At 36.5% G+C, this 19,456-nt stretch overlaps 2 protein-coding genes across 2 annotated transcripts; both read right to left on the bottom strand.

The window, feature by feature from the left end:
• Positions 1-110: 110 nt before the first annotated feature.
• LOC145774200 (UDP-GalNAc:beta-1,3-N-acetylgalactosaminyltransferase 2-like) lies at positions 111-17,522 on the bottom strand. Its single transcript, XM_082585376.1, has 10 exons — positions 16,758-17,522; positions 16,280-16,409; positions 13,324-13,430; positions 8,752-8,951; positions 5,900-6,115; positions 5,328-5,430; positions 4,462-4,745; positions 3,818-4,078; positions 1,138-1,287; positions 111-922 (listed from the first exon to the last, which is right to left on the bottom strand). The coding sequence occupies exons 1-9, from the start codon at positions 16,843-16,845 to the stop codon at positions 1,153-1,155; spliced, it is 1,524 nt and encodes a 507-aa protein (XP_082441502.1). The 5' UTR covers positions 16,846-17,522; the 3' UTR covers positions 111-922; positions 1,138-1,152.
• LOC145774422 (protein ARV1-like) lies at positions 13,431-16,175 on the bottom strand. The gene has a single exon (XM_082585672.1). It carries the CDS (start codon positions 16,173-16,175, stop codon positions 15,399-15,401), a length of 777 nt encoding a protein of 258 aa, XP_082441798.1. The 3' UTR covers positions 13,431-15,398.
• Positions 17,523-19,456: the final 1,934 nt, after the last annotated feature.

Here is a 19,456-nt window from a genome sequence, read left to right as displayed (position 1 = left end):
ATCACAGATGTACAGCTCTTTCACATTTCCAACTCGTTCTATTTCCAGTATGTAATTCCGTTTTTTTGACATTGACCTATCGCTTGCAGATGTTGTAACAATGTAAAAAACACTCATTCGCTTGCTGGAAGTTGATCGTTGACATTTTGGCAGAATCCGGACAGAGGAACCACGTTGAGATTACAATTTGGGTATAGAGAGGTAACTCGTATAAACCATAAACAGACATAACTCAGTAACAACACTACATTTAACATTATAAAAACAAAAAGCGAACGTTTTCGGCTAGTCATATAACCCTTTTCAAGCCTATAAGAAAACGTTCGCTTTTTGTTTTTATAATGTTAAATGTAGTGTTGTTGCTGAGTTATGTCTGTTTATGGTTTAAAAGATTTCAATTAGTTGACAAATTTTCTTCCAACCTTGTTGCAGATACTTTGCTATCACGTTAATGACTAATCTCAAAATAATTGCATGAGAGAGTCTATTCAAATGTTATATGGCAACCTCGTTGTTATGAAAGTTATAGCCTATGTTTCACACTGCGATATACAGACTGATTAAAAATGTTCCATTTATCGTCGTTTAGAAAGGTGGAGCGAAAAAAGCAAAGAAACGACATCATGCAATGTTTGAACAACTCCCAAATAATAGCACGGTATATCCGTTCAGAAAATACTACTGTAATCTATCAGTCACAAAATCTTGTCAATGAATTCTGTATAACACAACAACGTTTCGGAATATCAACAGAATATGGTCAGATCTTTGTGTGGCTATACGTTTTCTATGATACTTTGTCAATATCCGAGACAAAGTTCGTTCTTCCTTTGCGCCACCAACATTCTTCCCTCGTAGGTATCGTTTCCATCAGTGTGACCTTCGTGTGCTATGGCTGCTGACAGACATCAAGTTTCACCATCTGTTTGTAGAGGAATAACATAAGATAATCTTTCAAATGCTTCTATAATAACAAACTACTGGCACTATAATTAGTCCTCAGAGGTATATGGCCTTTGGCGTTGCTCACGTTCGTTTCATTAACTCAGATAAAAAGTTGAACTTCATTGGCAAACAACCCTTATATTCTGAAGTTAAGAAATATTTTTGAAGGTTCAAACTACTTTGCTTTCTCACCTTTACAGCGGGTCATCACGTCTTCTCACACAAACATGGGTTTTTGCAAAGGTGATTGTTTCTCCACATCCGTAAGATGGAGCTAGTGTTGTGCTGTGCAGAAACGAACATTCGAGAAGAACAGCCATCATCACAGACCCACCGATCGTCCTAAATGTTAACACAATAAACAATCAAAAAACAATGGCTGATGTAAGAAACTAGAAATGCAATCCGCCTATAGGTGAGAAATCATTAAACAAGCGGTGATACAACATTGGAGAAATTCTTTATAGTTTTTAGCAATTTGTGAGTTGTATTGAAGGATTAAATCACAAAATTAGATTGACAATGAGATTGTTAACTTTGAAAACAGGTAATTTTAAAAATACTTATTCTTCAACTGTAAAACGCAGTTATCTATAAGCTACTGTCATTTTGTAATACTTATACTAATTTACATGCAATCTCCTCAACATCATCACCAGGCCTGGAAAAAATGGGGAATCCGGGAATGACATTCCCGGGAAATTTGCCGGTTCGCGGGAAGTTTTTACCGTAAAAATCACGTTACTAACGTCTTCATACGAGCGTCCCAAATGCGTATTTACAAGAAACGTTATTTACGAAATAAAGTTTGGTATTGTGATGTCATAATTGTAAATTCCAGTATACCAATGGTAGGCCTACTGCTATTTTGCATTCATCAAAATATGCTGGCGCTTGCACAACGGGAAAAAATTCAGCAGTCAATGGATGCTTTTAGCGGATTAGCCTTCGCAGTGAAAGTGTTAATTTAATTTCTCAGCGGGAAGTTTTTCCCTTCTATCCACTTAGGATCGGCGTTTTCGCTTACGTTATGGTGCCATGCCAACGGCGTTTTTTTTTTTTGCAAAATTTTTTGTTGGCGTTTTGGCTGTAATATGAATTCAACGTGTCCAGGCCTTGAATCAACGTGAAAAGTCTCATTGAATAGCCAGTTTGAACTGAATTTCTCAAACCTGCTTGTAAACACACCAGCTTTTTCCTTAGGAAGCAAAACCATAACAATGATTTATTGAAGCCAAACTATTTCTGATAGATAACAAAAGCTTTAGGGAATTCACCGAAGCGATATATACAAGTTGTATACGACCATAAACGCTGTTCCAATGTTAAGCAACAAAAATTTGCGTGTATAGACGCTTGCCCGGTGACGCAAGCAAAACGCGCCCGCGTCTATTAACGCTTGCCGATGCTAAGCAGCTATTCGACTGCCCGTGTTGGCGTTATCATTACTATTTGCATAACTCAAGTTAGCCTTATATTCACGTCAGTTCAGCGTGTATTTTCAGTAATTCTTGGTGATAAAATAATGGCAGCTACACCAACGTTTAAATCAAAGCTTCCGATTAGGTGTGGCTATTGCAGAATGCAGAGTGTCTATGCGAAGGGACAGGCTTAGCGAACATACCCGTCAGCAACATCGAGGTTTTCCTATTAAAGAATATGGTCAAATAAGTTTAACGGAAATGTTTTCCTCATCCACTCGGAAAAGACCACATTCCCAAGACGAGAAGAACAATCAAGGACAACAACAAAAAAACAAACAAAACAGGTGTTATTGCTAGTAGTAAAGAAGTCGAAGACAGTAACGTCGAGTTATTGGAAGCGCAACATCCACGAATAAAAAAGATATTAAAGACATCAGCGACGAGCTGCTCATTCACTGGAATGGGCCACACATAAGCAAGTGTAACAGCATCGTGAAACAGGCTCTTGATCTACAATAAGGAAAACCATGGCATTTTATTACCAGTGACGTTCGCTCAAAAATGTACAAAGTGTCTGCTGTGGTAGATAGACTAAACAACGAGAAATCGTCACTATCTTTTATGTCCCAGTAGTGTATTGTATTATTTGTAGTAACTTCGCATGGACGAAACTTGCTTGCGGTTTCTTTGATTTAAAAAAACAGCTGTTTTAGCGTTGTAATTTTGTTGCCAAGTTAATGGCGTTTCGTTATTCTCCGTGTAGCGGACTGGTTATTTTGTAAGTTATAATACTAATTTTCGCTATGTCTTATGTTAGTCAGCGAAACTTGTTGTGCATTGATTTGTTCATCTGCTTGGCTGTTTTTTGTGCTATATGCCTATATCATTTTTCCTAATTGGTTATGCTATTCATGCACATTGCACATAGTATACAAACTATCAACCCGTTACCCGTTCGAGCATGAAGTGTTGTTATTGTCAACTTGTCAAGCACGTAACAAGCGGCTCGTGATGGCGTATTGTTTCATGACATTCACACGGTGGTCAGTGAGTCAGTGGATCTAATTTGTAAGCATGCGACATCTAATTTATTAAACCTATTGTTGTTCCAATTTATTCCGATCAAAGTGGGCACATCAGGCACAAACAGTGCGTCATGCCTGCTTACGAATAAAATACGATGCCAAGATTATTTATTGGAACTATGAAGCTACAGATGGCCGTCCGGCGTCCATGGTATATTTTTGCGTGAGGTTTTTCGCCAGAAAACGTGGAAATGTGTAATCATGACGTCATTATCGTGATTGTAAACCACGGGAAATTTTTTCACAAAAAAACAGATTCCCGGGAAGCCAAGCATTTTTTCCAGCCCTGATCATCACTGAACATCAAGTTATGTAGAAGATTACTGTTGGTAGAAATTGATGATAAACCACCCTACATCATACATGCACAAGGTGTGGCTGGATGGCAGACAACCATATGCCCATGGAGACATCTTCGCCTTGATAGCTGTGCAGATACCGCCCGTTCAAAGCCAGCCATGCGGAAACGTCACGTGATATCACCGATCCTGTTCCACATGCAAAAGTGGGGTAGCTGGAGCTTGTATACGTCATCTCTGTCCATTTTCCAAAACGTTCTACGTCAATGTGACGTCGAAAGTTGCCATGCCAACTGTATTTTGTGGAAGTCGGTTTGTTCAAATACTGAAACAAAACTAATCTCGATAAATGGCAACAACTGCTTCTGGAAATTGTATGAAACCTCTAATATGATCAAGCATAAAGACGATGCAGATGCGATTTGCAAGTTATTACAAATCTATTGGCTGGAAATGAGTGATGCGATAATTTCACATTAATTCGTATGTCTAATTATAATTGGTTTTCGTCTTGCTAGAGTAAACTAAAGCAATTTCATCTAATAAAAATTAACAAAAGCGCGACAATTTATCGAATATACATTATACAGCACAAAAGCCAAAATTAATCAAAAATTGCCAATTGAAGGAAATTTTGTTTATGAGATGTTTTGTGTTTGAAGTCATTTTTTGGACTGTCTTATCCAAGCAATAACAGCAAAAGTTCACCTGGAGTATGTTCGACACATTGACGTATGTGTCATCATCAACTTTGCCTATAAAATCGTAAATGAGATGCAGGTGAGACCATGAATAAAATGAGAGGAGTTTCAAGGGAAGATTTCGGTACACCTCCACCAAGGTAGATGAAGAGGAAGGATCTTCGACGGTAATGATGTCACCATGATCTTCTATTTCCTTCGCTAGTTCACGGTCAACGTTGGAAAGGTGGATTTCCCAGTTTCGGAAAGCGACTGGGCGGTTGGTACGGTGGTGCTCCAAAAAGTCTTTGTCTTAAACGTAAAACAGACTTGGTAAATTCCTCAGTAAATCTCAGTTTGCTTCGTTTTAGAATGTTTACATAATATATTTTATACTTTATTTTATTATATTACAGTATACTAACTTAAAATATATTGTATACACCGATGCACTGGAGTCTGTACTGTAACAGGGTCCCGATTTTAGAAAGCATCACAAAGTTTACGTGTGGTCAAAAATGGAGAACATGCGTACGAAGGATTTCAGTTTTTCGCCGTTGGAAGACATTATCAAATTCGCTACACTTTCAATTTTGTTTTGCATTCCTGAAAGACGTCATTTGAGCCTTGGTACCCTACTGAAGACTCATCATTTCACTATGATGGTGTAGTTTTTCAGGACAAATACTGAGAAGCTATGGAGAGCAGTGAGTTTTTGCATCATAGTCCAACACAAGCAGATAGCCTTCCTCCATTTGGTGTACGAAAGGTTACATTTGTGCAATCGTAAATGATACGGTCAGGTAGGCCACTCCCTACTGGTGCATGATTGAGCGGAAAAAGCAAAGCAGGGAGAAAGAGATAAAACGTGATATCAGGTTACAAGCAGCTTACCGTGCATATCGAATAAGATATAAGCAGGAAGAGCGAGTTTTGAGAGGTCTTTTGGTTCAGTCAAAGCCGGAATACTGTCAATCTCCTCTCCATAACGTAACAGCTGAAAAATATTTTAGCTGGTTGCTATTGAAAAAACATTGTAAAGTCACTTTAAGAGATTATAAAGCAGCAAACACAATTTTACTACCTAACACAAATATTGAATGACACTTGGCATTCAGGTTTTTACTGTCACAATTGTTGCATAATTCTTCTGAGGAAAGGCTACAACTCCTGGTGCATTTAAGATTAAAATGAATATCTAGCTAAGTAAATGAAATCAATTTTAATGGTAAGAGTATGTTATTTACTAAGTACCTGAAAGGTCTTATCTGAGTTAAAACAACCTAACCAGCAAATCAGTTTTTTTCTATTCCTTTACCACGTCTGCAGATGTTGAGCCAACGTAAAATAAAATTGATTTTCAGACTAGGAAGTAGCCTATATACTGCATCTCTAGGCTACTCATGTAGATAATTTTGGATTATTATCTTATGAGATAATTACTAGAGGCAATAACCTCAGCTTACGGGACTAAATTGAACAGCGGGATGTTTGATGATGTCCATAACTCCTTCGATACCCAAGCAATTGAATGTAGATGATTTTCTGAAGCATTGGACAAAAATCGTACCGTGAAAGCCTTTTGGTAGGACATATCGTGGAACCGGTTTAATCAAGAAACAACTAGAATCGCTTGATTTAAGTGACATCAAATGAAATGATGCAGATACGATCAGTTGATTCTAAAATAAAAAAATTGATAGTTAATCACAATTCTAGATTTGTTTAAAAGGCTGTGACTAGAGATGTAAATGCAAAAAAAACGAACCGTTTTTTTTTTAAAAAAAACGTGTTTTTTTTCAAAAAAAACTTGGGCCAAAAAAAACACGCGTTTTTTGGTTTTTTTGTTTTTTTTCATATTTTTCTGGAAAAGTTGCTAATTTTTTACAATTTGCAGCTTAGTTTCAATATTATGCTCTTGAAAAACATTAAACTAGTAAAAATGGTTTATTGGTGTGCTGGAATTCCTAAGTGTTTGTGCTTGGCAGCAGCAAAATATGTTTTTTGCATAGTCCTATGTTGTTTCGCTTTCTTCTTCATTCCCAGGCATGTTTGTGGCAGTAGACCTGACAAACATTGAATTAATGCAATTTGATACATGACATAATGTAGATGAGTTAATTTCTTTTTCCTTTTATGGAAGTTAGCCTACGATGTTAGTATACTGGTAGGCTACTGGTTATTCTTGCACACACTCAATAGGTTGACGAAATTTTGGCAAAAACAAGATGGCAGTATTCAGAACACACATTACCTTGTTTGTGGTAATTTACTAATGCAAGCTATTGCTATTGCCAATAGCTTGTTTAAACATGTTTTTTAACTGATAGCTTAACAACGATGTATATGCTTTATAAATTTTGAAACAGAAGTATTCTTTTCGTGTGTTGTAAGGTCTTAGACACTTTGTCATTGATGCTTCCTGCAGATCATTTGTGACATAATGCAAGAGATCTTATCACTGATATTTTTAACTGTCAAAAGTAAGTGCATTTGTCAGAAAGGGTTTAGGTAAATGTTCCTTTCAAATGCCCACCACCCATGTTGACTATTGGCAGTAACTACCAACCATGAATGAAGAAATTTTTCCTTTAAAGTGGAGTTTTTCAGCACTGCTCAGTGTTCACATAGTGAATAAAATGCTTCATAATACTTTTCCTGACAAGAATACAGTTTTACCCATATTCCCGCAATGCAGGATAAAGATACAAAACAAACATCAAAGATGAAAACTTATTTTATTTGGGAACTACGCTGGAGTAAAAAGGAGTGAGAATTGATCTATTGTCGTTACGCACCAATAAAACCATGATGCGTAACTTTAATTTTTTTTTTTTTTATTGGGTAGAGGACAGATTGATGAAAAGTTTGGCAAAAACAGAAAAGTGCTAAAGTCTCAAAGTCCTGCAAACTAGTTCAAATTGGATGGATTAAGTGCAACCATACTTGTTTTAAAAATGTCTATGATAGCACAATGGTGTGATTAAGGGAAAACAAACATGACTATGACATCACAAAGGAGTATTGAACCTCTTCATGGAAAATAAAAAACATCAAAATGTTTCCATCTTTCACTACATTTAAATGTGATTTGGGCTAAAAGTTGGGACCTTAGCACTACACTGCTTTTGCAAAACTTTTCATCAATCTTTCCTCTACCCAATTAAAAAAAATTTTTTTTTTTAAAGTTACGCATCATGGTTTTATTGGTGCGTAACGACAAGAAGTTAATTTATTATTATCTAAAAAAAGTAGTCGCCAAAACTTGTTTTAATGTTCATAAACAGATAGCCCACCCAGAAAACATGGGGTAAAGCTATAAATTATCTAAATATGTTGAGCGGTTCTTGAGATATTGCCATTTTTCTGTTGCTTTTTATCTATGAAGCCACCTAGTGGCTAAGGTTATTTCACTTATAACTCGAGAACCGCTTGTGTGATTTTCATCAAGTTTGCACCAAATGCACATCAACTGGAACAACCTCTTGACGTTGTACTGGAAAAGGTGTGGAGAGCTGGTCAAAAGTGCCTTTGTTAAGTAGAGAAACAAGACACTGACCACCTGGTCCTAACATGCCCATTAACCAAAATCTCAGGTGGCTTCGAAACTGTACATGAGTGTGGTACTGCATTTAACAACTGGATTGACCAAATTACAGACAATGCTTGAGATGTGCCAACCATAGGACACTGTTACTACTATTTGAGACAATGAGAAATCTTTATGGCTCGTGTGTTGAGACTTGGGATCTACAAAATTGCAATGAAAACATAGGCCTATACCAGACATATAGTCTGATTTGAAATAAGCTATACCAGTTATGAGACTGTTTCTTTGTTGAAAGAGACGCTATTGCAATGAGTTTACCCTAATTGCTGCATATTGTGACATTTAATGTCAAAATAGGTAAAAAAAACAAAAAAAACGAATAAAAAACAAAAAAAACGATAAAAAACAAAAAAACAAGCTCGTTTTTTTTAAAAACAAAAAAAAACGTTTTTTTACATCTCTAGCTGTGACCCTCTTCTAGCCGGGGCTCGGATAACACGGCCTGGTTGTAGGGTGATCAGTAGATAGGGCAGTAGCCTAATGAACTCCCACACGATTTAAAATCTATCGTAGGTGTCGGTGGTAAAAGGACCAAATAACCGCATAAAAATTTAATTGCTTGGTGGCTGCATTAAAACGTCATTGCATTGTTTTATTAATCGGCTTACATCTGGTTCTTTGCAGATGAAATGTTTTTGTTTTGCAATTTCACTACCGTAGGCCTATACGAAACAATTTTTTGTAAACATGTGATCAAAACCACAATACCTCATGAGCCAAATCCCGAAGTTCTAAAATAATTGTTCCATCGCTTTTGTGATATCCAATAGGTATCGCAAGTGAGTGCAAGATGATGGAGTGAGCAATATAGAAATCAACTGCCACAAACTTGTAAGATGCGGGAAATGGGGATATCGAGCAAATGTCTGATGATTGCACGTGTTCGAATTGTATCGCATTGCCTTCAACTGACAATGAAAAGTAGAAGAAAATTTAGAAATTTTATTTAGCAATAAAATCTTGTAGCCTAGGCCTAGATGGTCCGTGGCAGTAGTTTAAAACTCTTCTTCGTTGAGCCAAGCATCAACGCTTAGGCTACAACGATGACACTATGAATCAACAGCTTAAATGTTGTTTTTTTTTCGTTAAGCATATTTTTGTTAATAGTGTAGCCTAAGTCGACGACAACCACAACTACCCTAAATTTCATTTTCAGTACCAGTATTAGGTTTACCTTTGGGAACCTCACGATCACTTTATTGAAATCTCATAAGCCAATCATGGCTCATGATCCTCCATAATCTACCATTTTCCAAACCTCTGCTGTGTTTGTTATGACTGTGGCGGTTAGAAATACAACAAACCGAACTGGTTTCGTTCGCTTTCAGCATTTTGACGTTTAAAATTATATTTTTTATCATCCTTGCGTACCTTGTTTAAGATAAGTTTTGAAAATTTAAGGTCATTTGCTCACTTTCTCTAACGAACATTCTCTTAGCTACATTGACAGGTTATGTCATAGTTTCTTCCAAGTAAGACTGATATTCCAACCTGAATGCAGACCAACGATAATTAGACCTTTCATTTGACATTATAGTCTAGCGCAGTGGTTCCCCCTACCTAAATTTTACCTGAAACTCAATTAACATACTAGTGACCAGCGGTGCAACTAGAAAAAATCAAAGGGGGTCGGCAACGAGAGAGAAAACTAACAATTATTTGTAAAAGTGGATATATCACAGTTAGATTGTTAGACTATTAGCCTAGTGTAAATTGAGAGCGCAATGATCCAATTCTGTAACGTGCGAAGCGACCTTTTTCGCTCTATCTGCGCCTGCTACTCACTGTCAAAAAAAGTTTTCCGCGCTTTCGAAAGTAAATTGTTTGCTCTCCAGGCCCACATTTTAAAAAGTAGTCCACACAAGCTTAGGGCCTGGATACACGTCAAGTTTGACAAGATTGTAAAGACAATTTAATTGTCGTCTTTTTGATACCAAAATTATAAAATTGTTTAAGAATGTGTGAAGTCGAGAGCCTGCATGTTCGACTCCAGCCATCAGACTAGCCTAAAGCCAGCTGCAGTTTCGTTTTGTGGGTTAATAAGGTTGCATCCTGAGTTAGCCAATTTACCAAATTTTAGAAACCAAATTCAAAGAAAGGAAAAGAAATCCTTTTACTTTCTCCACCTCATTCTCGTTATCCCGTAAATTCGTTACGTTACTCCCAACCTTACAGAGGTACAAATCAGGGCCGGATTTACCAATAGGCTAGGCAGGCTGAAACCTAGGGCCTCAACGTCCAGGGGCCTCGAAGTTTGTAGTTCTTTTAAAAACTTGACAAGTTTAAACCCTACCTAAAGTATATTATATATATCAAGCATTTCAGAGTAGAAAATTCTATATACAACTGGTTTCAACCACGTTGTAAACAGCCATTGTTACGTCGTTTGCATCTGCAAACTGTCATTCGCAAAAAATAGAAAAATTGGAATTTATGTTTATGTTGCATTTTAGTCCATAGTGCTAGGTCGTTTTTTCAGGGTTAGCAAAGCCCTTCAGAAATCTGAATTGTTATTAAGTAGGCTACTTGTGCCGAATTGTAGGCTACAGTTCACTTGTAGACTTTCTATGCGAAATTAGAGATGAGTTTGACGAGTTTGATCAGCAAGCAAAAGCAACCTTGCCGAATATTAACTACAGAGCTGTTACTATTAGACAAAGAAATGCACCTGACGCTTTAATTGAACTCTCTTCAAAGGAAAGGTTTAAAATAAATTCCTTTATCCCTATGTTCGACGCACTTGAAGCCAATTTAAGAAGAGCTAATTTGCAGAAATGTTCCTCTTTCTTGCTAATCTGAAATCAACTAAGATAGAAATTGTGCGAAGCGTACAACTTTTAAAGGAAGCGTATCCGGAAGATGTTGACCCGAAACTTACTGATGAACTTCTACTTTTGTTTGTTTTATTATCTTTATCCTGCATTGCGGGAAAGCGGACTTGAGCGCTATGCATCGGTGTATACGCCTTCCGACGTACACCTGACCCACGCTGCAGCCGACGGCAATGTCTGTTTCCGGTTGTCTACTCTACTTATGACTGAAATTTGGTACTACCCATTACTCGAAATCGATCACTGGGTAGAGGCAATCATCGTAAAGTTTCTTGCCCAGAGAAACAACAGCAAGTGTGGGTGGCTGGAGTCGAACATGCTGGAGTCGAACATTTTCATTTGTACGTGAGACAAACACAAAACCAAGGGCTTACCGGTACAGAAGAGCAATCTATTTCCTTGTCTCTGTGTCTTCGGTAAGACACAAGCATGCCTGAAGGTGGTCACGAAGATTGGCTTCCTTGCCTTCCCGTCCACTTAATCTAAATCTTCAACCACCAGGTATAAGCCTGGATGCGACAAACAAAAAAACATGGAAACCTTTATGAAATTATGTGCAAGGAAAAAATTAACACTGTCTTTCCTAATGTGGAAGCAATATTAAGACTGTTTCTAAGCTTAACGGTCACTAACTGCACAGGAGAGAGATCTTTCTCAAGGCTTAAAAGCATCAAAAATAAACTGAGATCGACTATGTCTCAAGAAAGGTTGTCCGCACTGAGCATTCTGTGCATTGAGAGTGACAAACTTAAACAGATAAATTTTGATGAACTTTTGCATGAATTTGCTTTGACAAAAGCTAGAAAAAAAATTAGGTAGCCTAGTCTTACTCTATTTGATGGCTGTAACTATTTCTTATGTCCTCGTATATAAAGTTTACAATTATTGTAACGGTTGTTTGATTAAAGAAATTAAAATTAAAAGCAAAACTGCCTTAACTAAATTTTTATTCTATTAATTAAAAATTTGCACCCATGAATGTGGAAAATGAAAAGAACGAAGAGTTTAATGCACTTATGTTTTTAACATTAAGCAATGACATGTGATGTTGTTTAGAGAAAAATTCTGAGCTCAAAAATAGGGAGGGGCCTCACAAATGGAATAGCCTGGGGCCTCTCATGGTCTAAATCCGGCCCTGGGTACAATGTATTTACATTTGTTTTTATTCCACCATTGACACAGTTTGCGTGAATAAATGACGGTCTGTTAATATTTTGCATTGCGGTTTATGCGACTTGAGCGTGAAACAAGTTTGGTATGCATAGAAGGTAGCTTGAACTGACACACGTTAAGTAGTAGGCTTCGTAACTCTCAGTCCAGTTAGTCGTCCCTCTTCTTGAAGTTGCAAATCTTAAAGGGAGCTGTCATGCCGACTAAACAGCCCCATAGTTGCGCCCCTGCTAGTGACTATTGTAATAATTATGCTACTCAACTACTGTACTGTGTCATATTGCATTGCCGCTATGACTGCCGCAAATATCAGTTTAAACAATTGCTCAAATAAGAAAATGAATAAATTGTTCAAGAAATGTCAGCAGTATTTGAATATTAAGGTGACCCAAAGTGCCATGCAGAAACTTTTTTAACGTAAGCAAATTTAATGAGAGAAATGAAAGTAAAAAGATCGCTTTTCGTTTTTTTTCTCCAAACTTCATCAAGGTAATCACGGACCCCCAAAGGGTCCGCGGACTCCAGGTTGGGAACCACTGGTCTAGCGTATCCTAATAAGTTGGCAAATAAACTGCAGAAGACCACATCACTTTTGTGTAATAATAATAAGACTTTTCATTTATGTCTTCAACTTAAGCTTTTTTTCATCAGGCAATTACGTTATTAGGCTACACCTTTTCTTTCCGCTATCTATATTATATATCTTACGATGCGTTGTCACTTTCTGATTATAGGCTATTTTGCTGTCATTGCTTTTTTTGCTGCAAGAGACGACACCTTGTCGTAACGACCGAACGAAAACATTGAACGCAAGCGAACATGCCTGATCACCATTCCATAAAACAAAATACAGTTAGTAGGGAAGCGTCATCAATTGAGAAGCTACCTAAATGTTTTGGACAAGTAAACAAGACTTCTCAACCAGGATTTTTTTACTTGCGTACTCACAGCTGCTAAGTTTATTAAATTAGCAGGCATAACCCTATGATAAATATCCTACCCAAATTCTGGTTCAAAAATAGATAATTTGAAAAACGTTATCTTTTTGAAAATTGGCAAATAGTGAACGAGAGTACAGGGTTGAGAATTGATGCTTTAAAAAAATACGCCCACTTAAGGTTTTTGAAATAATGTGTGACGTCACCTTCATGGGCGGTATTAGATCTATTGGAGACCATAAACGTCATAAGGGGAGACAAATAAACGGCAGAACATTTGAACATAATAATATTTATGTTTGAACGGAGTCAGGAATATCGCAACTGTTTCTCAAACGTACCCATCTCAGGCCCCCATATTTCCTCATCTTTGCAAGTGTATGAGTCAACACGATATTCAGGTGGAACTTTGCAGTCTAAAGCAGTAACGACAAATTTGATCAGCACCCTACAAAAACAATACAACACTTTGTCATATCATTGTTTATAATGTTCATTCAGCAAGACATAATACGTAATGCAGGCAGGCTCCATTACAAAGGACAAAATCAAATCCTTTTGATTTGATTTCACCTTGAGGTTAGTTACACATACACAATATACACATCCATATATCACGTTCATTTTCTTTCCAATTTTAACAAATAGTGTAAAAACTGTAGGTTGAACTCCGTAAATATAACTTGGTTTATATTTCATGGAGCAAGTCTTTTAGGCGCAGACAGTTAGGCGCCGGTCAAATAGGCGCGCACACTGTGGCGTCTAGTTATTTAGGTGCGGAGCACTGTGGCGCACGTTCATTTAGGTGCTATTCCTAGTAAAGTCTGCAGATTGTTTCAGCTTGGCAGGTAGGGCAATGCTTTTCACACAAAATGTTGTATTGAACAGAAAAATATGTCATGGCTTCCGTGAGTGAAGCTGTTTAAACCGCAATGCTTTTCACACAAAATGTTGTATTGAACAGAAAAATATGTCATTGCTTCCGTGAGTGAAGCTGTTTAAACCGGCAATGCTTTTCACACAAAATGTTGTATTGAACAGAAAAATATATTGTATTTTAATGCGCGTGTTCGGCATTTATTTGTTGTTAGTCCAGGTTTGCGTCGGCGAGAGCTTTATCAATAAATTAATTATTCAAGTTTCCGAACATGACTGGGCTCACTTTTAGTGAGTCAAATAATAACTACACTAAACATCAGTAAAAATATACCGTAGCCTATATTCAAGCGGGTGGTAAGGCTTGAGTGAAGAGCAACTTAGTTTTCCCTCAAAGCCCCGACTAAGTTTAATAACGAGCAAAGTCGCACCATTGTGCTTGCAACTTCTAGCCAGGGTTCATATGCCCTATAGAAATGTATTCATGTAGTAGAGCGTTGTCTCATACGTGCTCGCCACACGACCAATCCATCCCGAGTAGAAGCAATTGCGAAAGATAACAGATTAAGTAAGATTCCATCTGGCTGCAACCTGTGTTCAGGATGCATAGCAAATGTCCTGTGGAGATGTGCTAATATCAAGAGTAGTAGAGCGTTGTCTCGCACCTCATCTCCACACGCGCATTAACAGAACAACATATTTTCTGTCCAATATAACATTTTGTGTAAAAAGCATTGCCCTACCTGCAAAGCTGATACAATCTGCAGACTTTACTAGGAATAGCACCTAAATGAACGGGTGCCACAGTGCTCCGCACCTAAATATCCAGACGCCACAGTGTGCGCGCCTATTTGACCGGCGCCCAACTGTCTGCGCCTAAAAGACGTGGACCCATATTTCAGCCAAAAGAAAAAAATATATACTTGTATTAATCAACGGTTAGAACAAAATCCTAGTCAAACCTTTTGCTATAAAATATATATACAGCAGGTAATAAGTAAAAACTATTATTTGAGTTTTATAACAACTTTGTGGAGAGTGGTCACAATTGTTAGCATGATTGGTCGCTGTTCGCACATAACAAGGTTTTTGTCATCAACAATTGAACATATTCACAGCATGTAAAAATCTATCACTTTCAAAATAATGTATTGAACATTAGGTGTCGTCAGTGTCACAACACGATTTTTAAAACGCTGTTTTAACACCAACACTGTCAGGCATAGCATATGATTCACGTTTGCATGTGGTTCGTGAATTTGGTTCCTTGAGATTGAGATTTTGACTTTCAAAAGATAAAGTAAATAGAATTTTTGAATTTAGAAACATAATCTGGAGTTTCAGAGAGTTGGGAGAATTATGTCTCAAAAATTCTAATCTGTAAAATCCAAATTCCTCTGTCGTTTCTATCAATTGTCAAAGTACTGCTAACTTGACTAGCAAAATAAAACTTGAAATAAAAACCAATGTGAACTGAAAAAATTAAATAGTGAGTGCGTTACATCAAAACTGTTCAGTTTGTCGACTTATGACATAAACCTTAATAGAATTTTAAATCTTGAATCGAAATAGCTAAGGGTTTGACTAACACCCTGCTCAGAGCAGTTGAACTTACAACTGCTACAAACGCCAGTAAAAATGAGCATCTACTAGTCAAACTAAATGACATTGCACTGCATATAATGACATAACAAGACACAAGATTCAGATAGCTATGACTTTCTGCCTGTAGCCATATTATAGCTGGCACAAATAACAATTTTCCTGCACTGGGCAGTAATAAGCTTCTCATCACAGTGGGTAGCCTGAAAAAACTTTGTTGGAAAAATTCTGATCTCATTTGCAATAGTTTGCCGAGTGGAACTTTCTTAAGCAATTCTTTAAAAATCAACACATGGTAAAAGAACAACAAAATAAATAAGTAAGTAAACAGTTCAATCCCTGATATAAAAGTCAAGACATAGAGTTCAACTTGAATAGCAGCTTGAAAAACAATATCATCTTCTTTGCCAATCATATCGTGTAATTTCCCAGCATAGCCAGTGGTAAACCATTTCATGTAACCATCGCAAAATAGACAAACAAAGGCCAATTTCCAGTGAAGGTATTTCATCTCTTCATTGAAAAGTACATGTCTCCACACCGGTTTACTTAACAAAAGCAAGTCCAATAATACCAGAGTGACATCGTATTCGATGTATTGGTCAACTGGTTTACCACAGTTAGAACAGTGTTCAATTCGTATATTCAAGCTTCCGGGAAATTTGGAGTGCAATTTGTCAGCAGGTTTTTCACATTCCACACAAATGTATTTCATGTTCATAAACTACTGACTAGGCAACATAAAAAACATATGACTGCTACTATCACCTGCAATACATAACACAGCAATCAAAATAAAAAAATGCTACAGTAAATTACTTTTGGTTCATATTAGATTCCTTGTAGTCACGCAGCCATGTGTTTCTAATAACGCCACGCTGTTGAAAATGATCTCGTGAAGACAAAACTCCAAGCACAAGTTGATAATGTGGTTGGCTGCTCAAGAAATCTACAAATATACAATATTTCTATTTTTACACATACTTTAATATACAAACCATAGCTTCATATTATAGTATCAATATCAGCTATAACATCTTATAATAAATTATAAAAACAATAATATATATTAAGGATATGCTAAAGCACAAGCTAAGTCTTGCCAGTCATTTTAGTAAAAACAAACAGAGTAGGCCTAACGTAGAAACCATTAAGTTCAAAAAAGAACATATTACAAGCGTTTCACAACTTTGCTGTAAAATACTTTTTCATTAGTTTACAAAATTAAACGTAGCCGTCCAACAACACTTCTTTAAAAAAGTGAATAAAAAAATAATTTTAAATGACATGCTCTTACCAAAAACAAACAACTTTTCTTTTAACCAAACAAAACCAACAGCAAAGCTCATAACTAAAAAGCACAGTTTGCCAGAATTCAATATCATGTCAGAAGATTGCAATTTAAACCAAGGAAAAGTAAAGTACCGTACAAGGAATGGCAATCACTCATTAACCTACCCTACAATTATCAAACAAGATTGGTTAGGATCTTAGGTTGAGCATGCAGTGTATAGATATTTAAAACAAATCAATCCATTTTAAATGTATTAAAACAAAGTTTTTATTGTGTGAAATGCATTTGGAAACAAATACAGTAAAATCAAGGCAACATTAATTAATAGCCGTACGTAGTAGATGGGGGCAGGGGGAGCGGTCGCTCCACCGCTAAAAAAAGGCCGCAATTTAGGCAAAAATGTCCAGGTATTTGGGTAAATCAATCTTATCACTAGTTTACAAACTTTACATAACTGTTATATTTCATGAGATACATTGATATTTTCCTATGAACGTAAATTGTATTATCATCGATTTTGGGAACTATTACGTGGTATTGCAATTATGTAGAATGATACGTTTTGATTCAAACTTTGCAAAAGGTAAGTGTAAAAGAGCACAACTGGCAAACAGAGATAACTTTATTCACTAGCATGTAGGGGCCCAAAACCTTCTGGGTGCTGGTAACTTTATGAGTTTTTTTTGGTTTTTTTTTTGTATATCCTACTAATGCAGTTATGAATAAAATTATTAGAACCAAAATGTCTAGTTATTTGAACAAATCAATTTTTACCATGAGTTTTCAACATTTACCAGTTTAAAAACTTTGTATAGTGTGGTATTTGGAAAGTACATTAACATTTTTTTAGAATGTAAAATGTAGCATCATCAACTTTGAAAGCTTTTGTATGTAGTATTGCAATTTGGGGTGAATGTTAAGCTTCGATTCAGTATCTGCAGAAATAAAATGTAAAAGAATACAATTGGTAAGCAGATGTAAGCTTATTTCAGATATTCATTAGGATACTAGCCCACACTTCTTCATTGGTACAGTTTTGAAAGCATGCTGGGTAGGCCACTGGTAACCTAATTATAAGGTTTCTGTTTTAGCATCGAAAACCTGTTTAGGTTTTTTGTTCATATTCTATGAATGCAATTATTTGTAAAAATATTTGGGCAAAAATGTCCAGTTAATAATGTAACGATGGTAATGAAAGAACATTCATTATCATTTCATTGTAATATTGCATCAATACGAAAAGTAGTTTTGTTCAAAGGTGAAAGCTTGATGCAAGAAAGCTTCAATTTGATGATGTATTTACGATATGAATTGGGACACAGACAGGTCTATGAATGTAGACTAAAGTTAAGTTAGCCTTATTTACACAAGTTAAATGTTTTGTTGCCTTTTTTTTTTCACAGCCAAGTCGATGATTGTGGAGTTATTAAACTAGGGCTCAAAAACCTATGGCTCTTCATGACAGCATCTGGGTCACAGGAAGTTTTATCTTTACTTTTCATTACAATCTAACGTTGAAAACACGCTCAGAATGCACCAAATTAAATGCATTTTTTCAAAATTTTCTGTGGGACCTCCTCCAGATCTTTCCGCTGTTTTTCTCATCTTCAGAAAACACATTGCCTCCCTTTAAGAACTCATCACCTGCCAGGCTGCCACTACATGTTAGTTCTATTAAGTGTTAAAGCATTATATGGTTCTAACAGAAATACATTTCCAAAAATGTAGTTTTCATGGCTCTTTTACCTGAAAAGGTTTTCGACCCTGTATTAGAGCAGTGGTTCCCAACGCATGGGTTGCAACCCAAAGTTGGGTCACCTGATTATTTTTTTGGGTTGCTTGTTTTTTAGGCATATTGTATCTTGGGCAAAAAAATACCAATAAAAAAATTTGAAACATGAAGAGATCGATCACAAAACTGGAAAATATAAACACAAGTCATAAAGCGTTTCATGTCATGCAAGACATCACAAAGCTTTGTAGCATGTTCGATTGTTCGTAGTGCAAGAACTTTTAACAGTTTTTGTTTTCATTATTGTTATTATTATTATTCAATGTAAACCCTCTATTAAATGTAAACCCAACGAAAATTTCAGTCTCAAACATAAATGAACCTGCCAAAATTACGGGATATACAACGAGCACTGTATGTCACAAACACTATGTAGGACAAACAACGACAAAATTTTCCACACGTTGCCTCAACTTCCCATCCATGTTGCAGAAGCTGAACAGCTTATGCCTATGAACATAACGACAGAAGCAACAAATCGTATTTCTTTTGTGTCCTTCAAAGACAAATATCCCAAAAATTCTGCAAACATCCACTTTTGAGCTTCCATGTACATACAAAGTGTATCCCACAGTTTCAAAATTAATGATTTAAAAACTGATTGCATTTGCAACAACTTTGCTTTGTGAGACTGGATTTAGCGCCATGTGTGCATTGAAAACTAAACAGCGAAATTGGCTGGAAGTTTAAGCCGACATGCGGCTATGCCTAAGCAAAATAATGTCTCGATTTCAAAAACTCAATAACAGCAAGCGAGTAGAGCTATCTGATTAGTGATTTGATCCCCTGGATTTGATAAACATATTATTTTCGGAAAAAGCTACTGCTTTTGTAGTGCTATTTGTTTGCAACGTAAACTCGCATGACTTTTAAAATATTACGACAATTTGCTTGGGTTGCAAAATTTTAC

The sequence above is a fragment of the Aplidium turbinatum genome, chromosome 7 (assembly GCF_918807975.1).
Source record: "Aplidium turbinatum chromosome 7, kaAplTurb1.1, whole genome shotgun sequence".
Lineage (NCBI taxonomy): Eukaryota > Metazoa > Chordata > Ascidiacea > Aplousobranchia > Polyclinidae > Aplidium > Aplidium turbinatum.
Note: the sequence above shows the minus strand (reverse complement) of the source record. Positions and strands in the feature narration are given on the sequence as shown.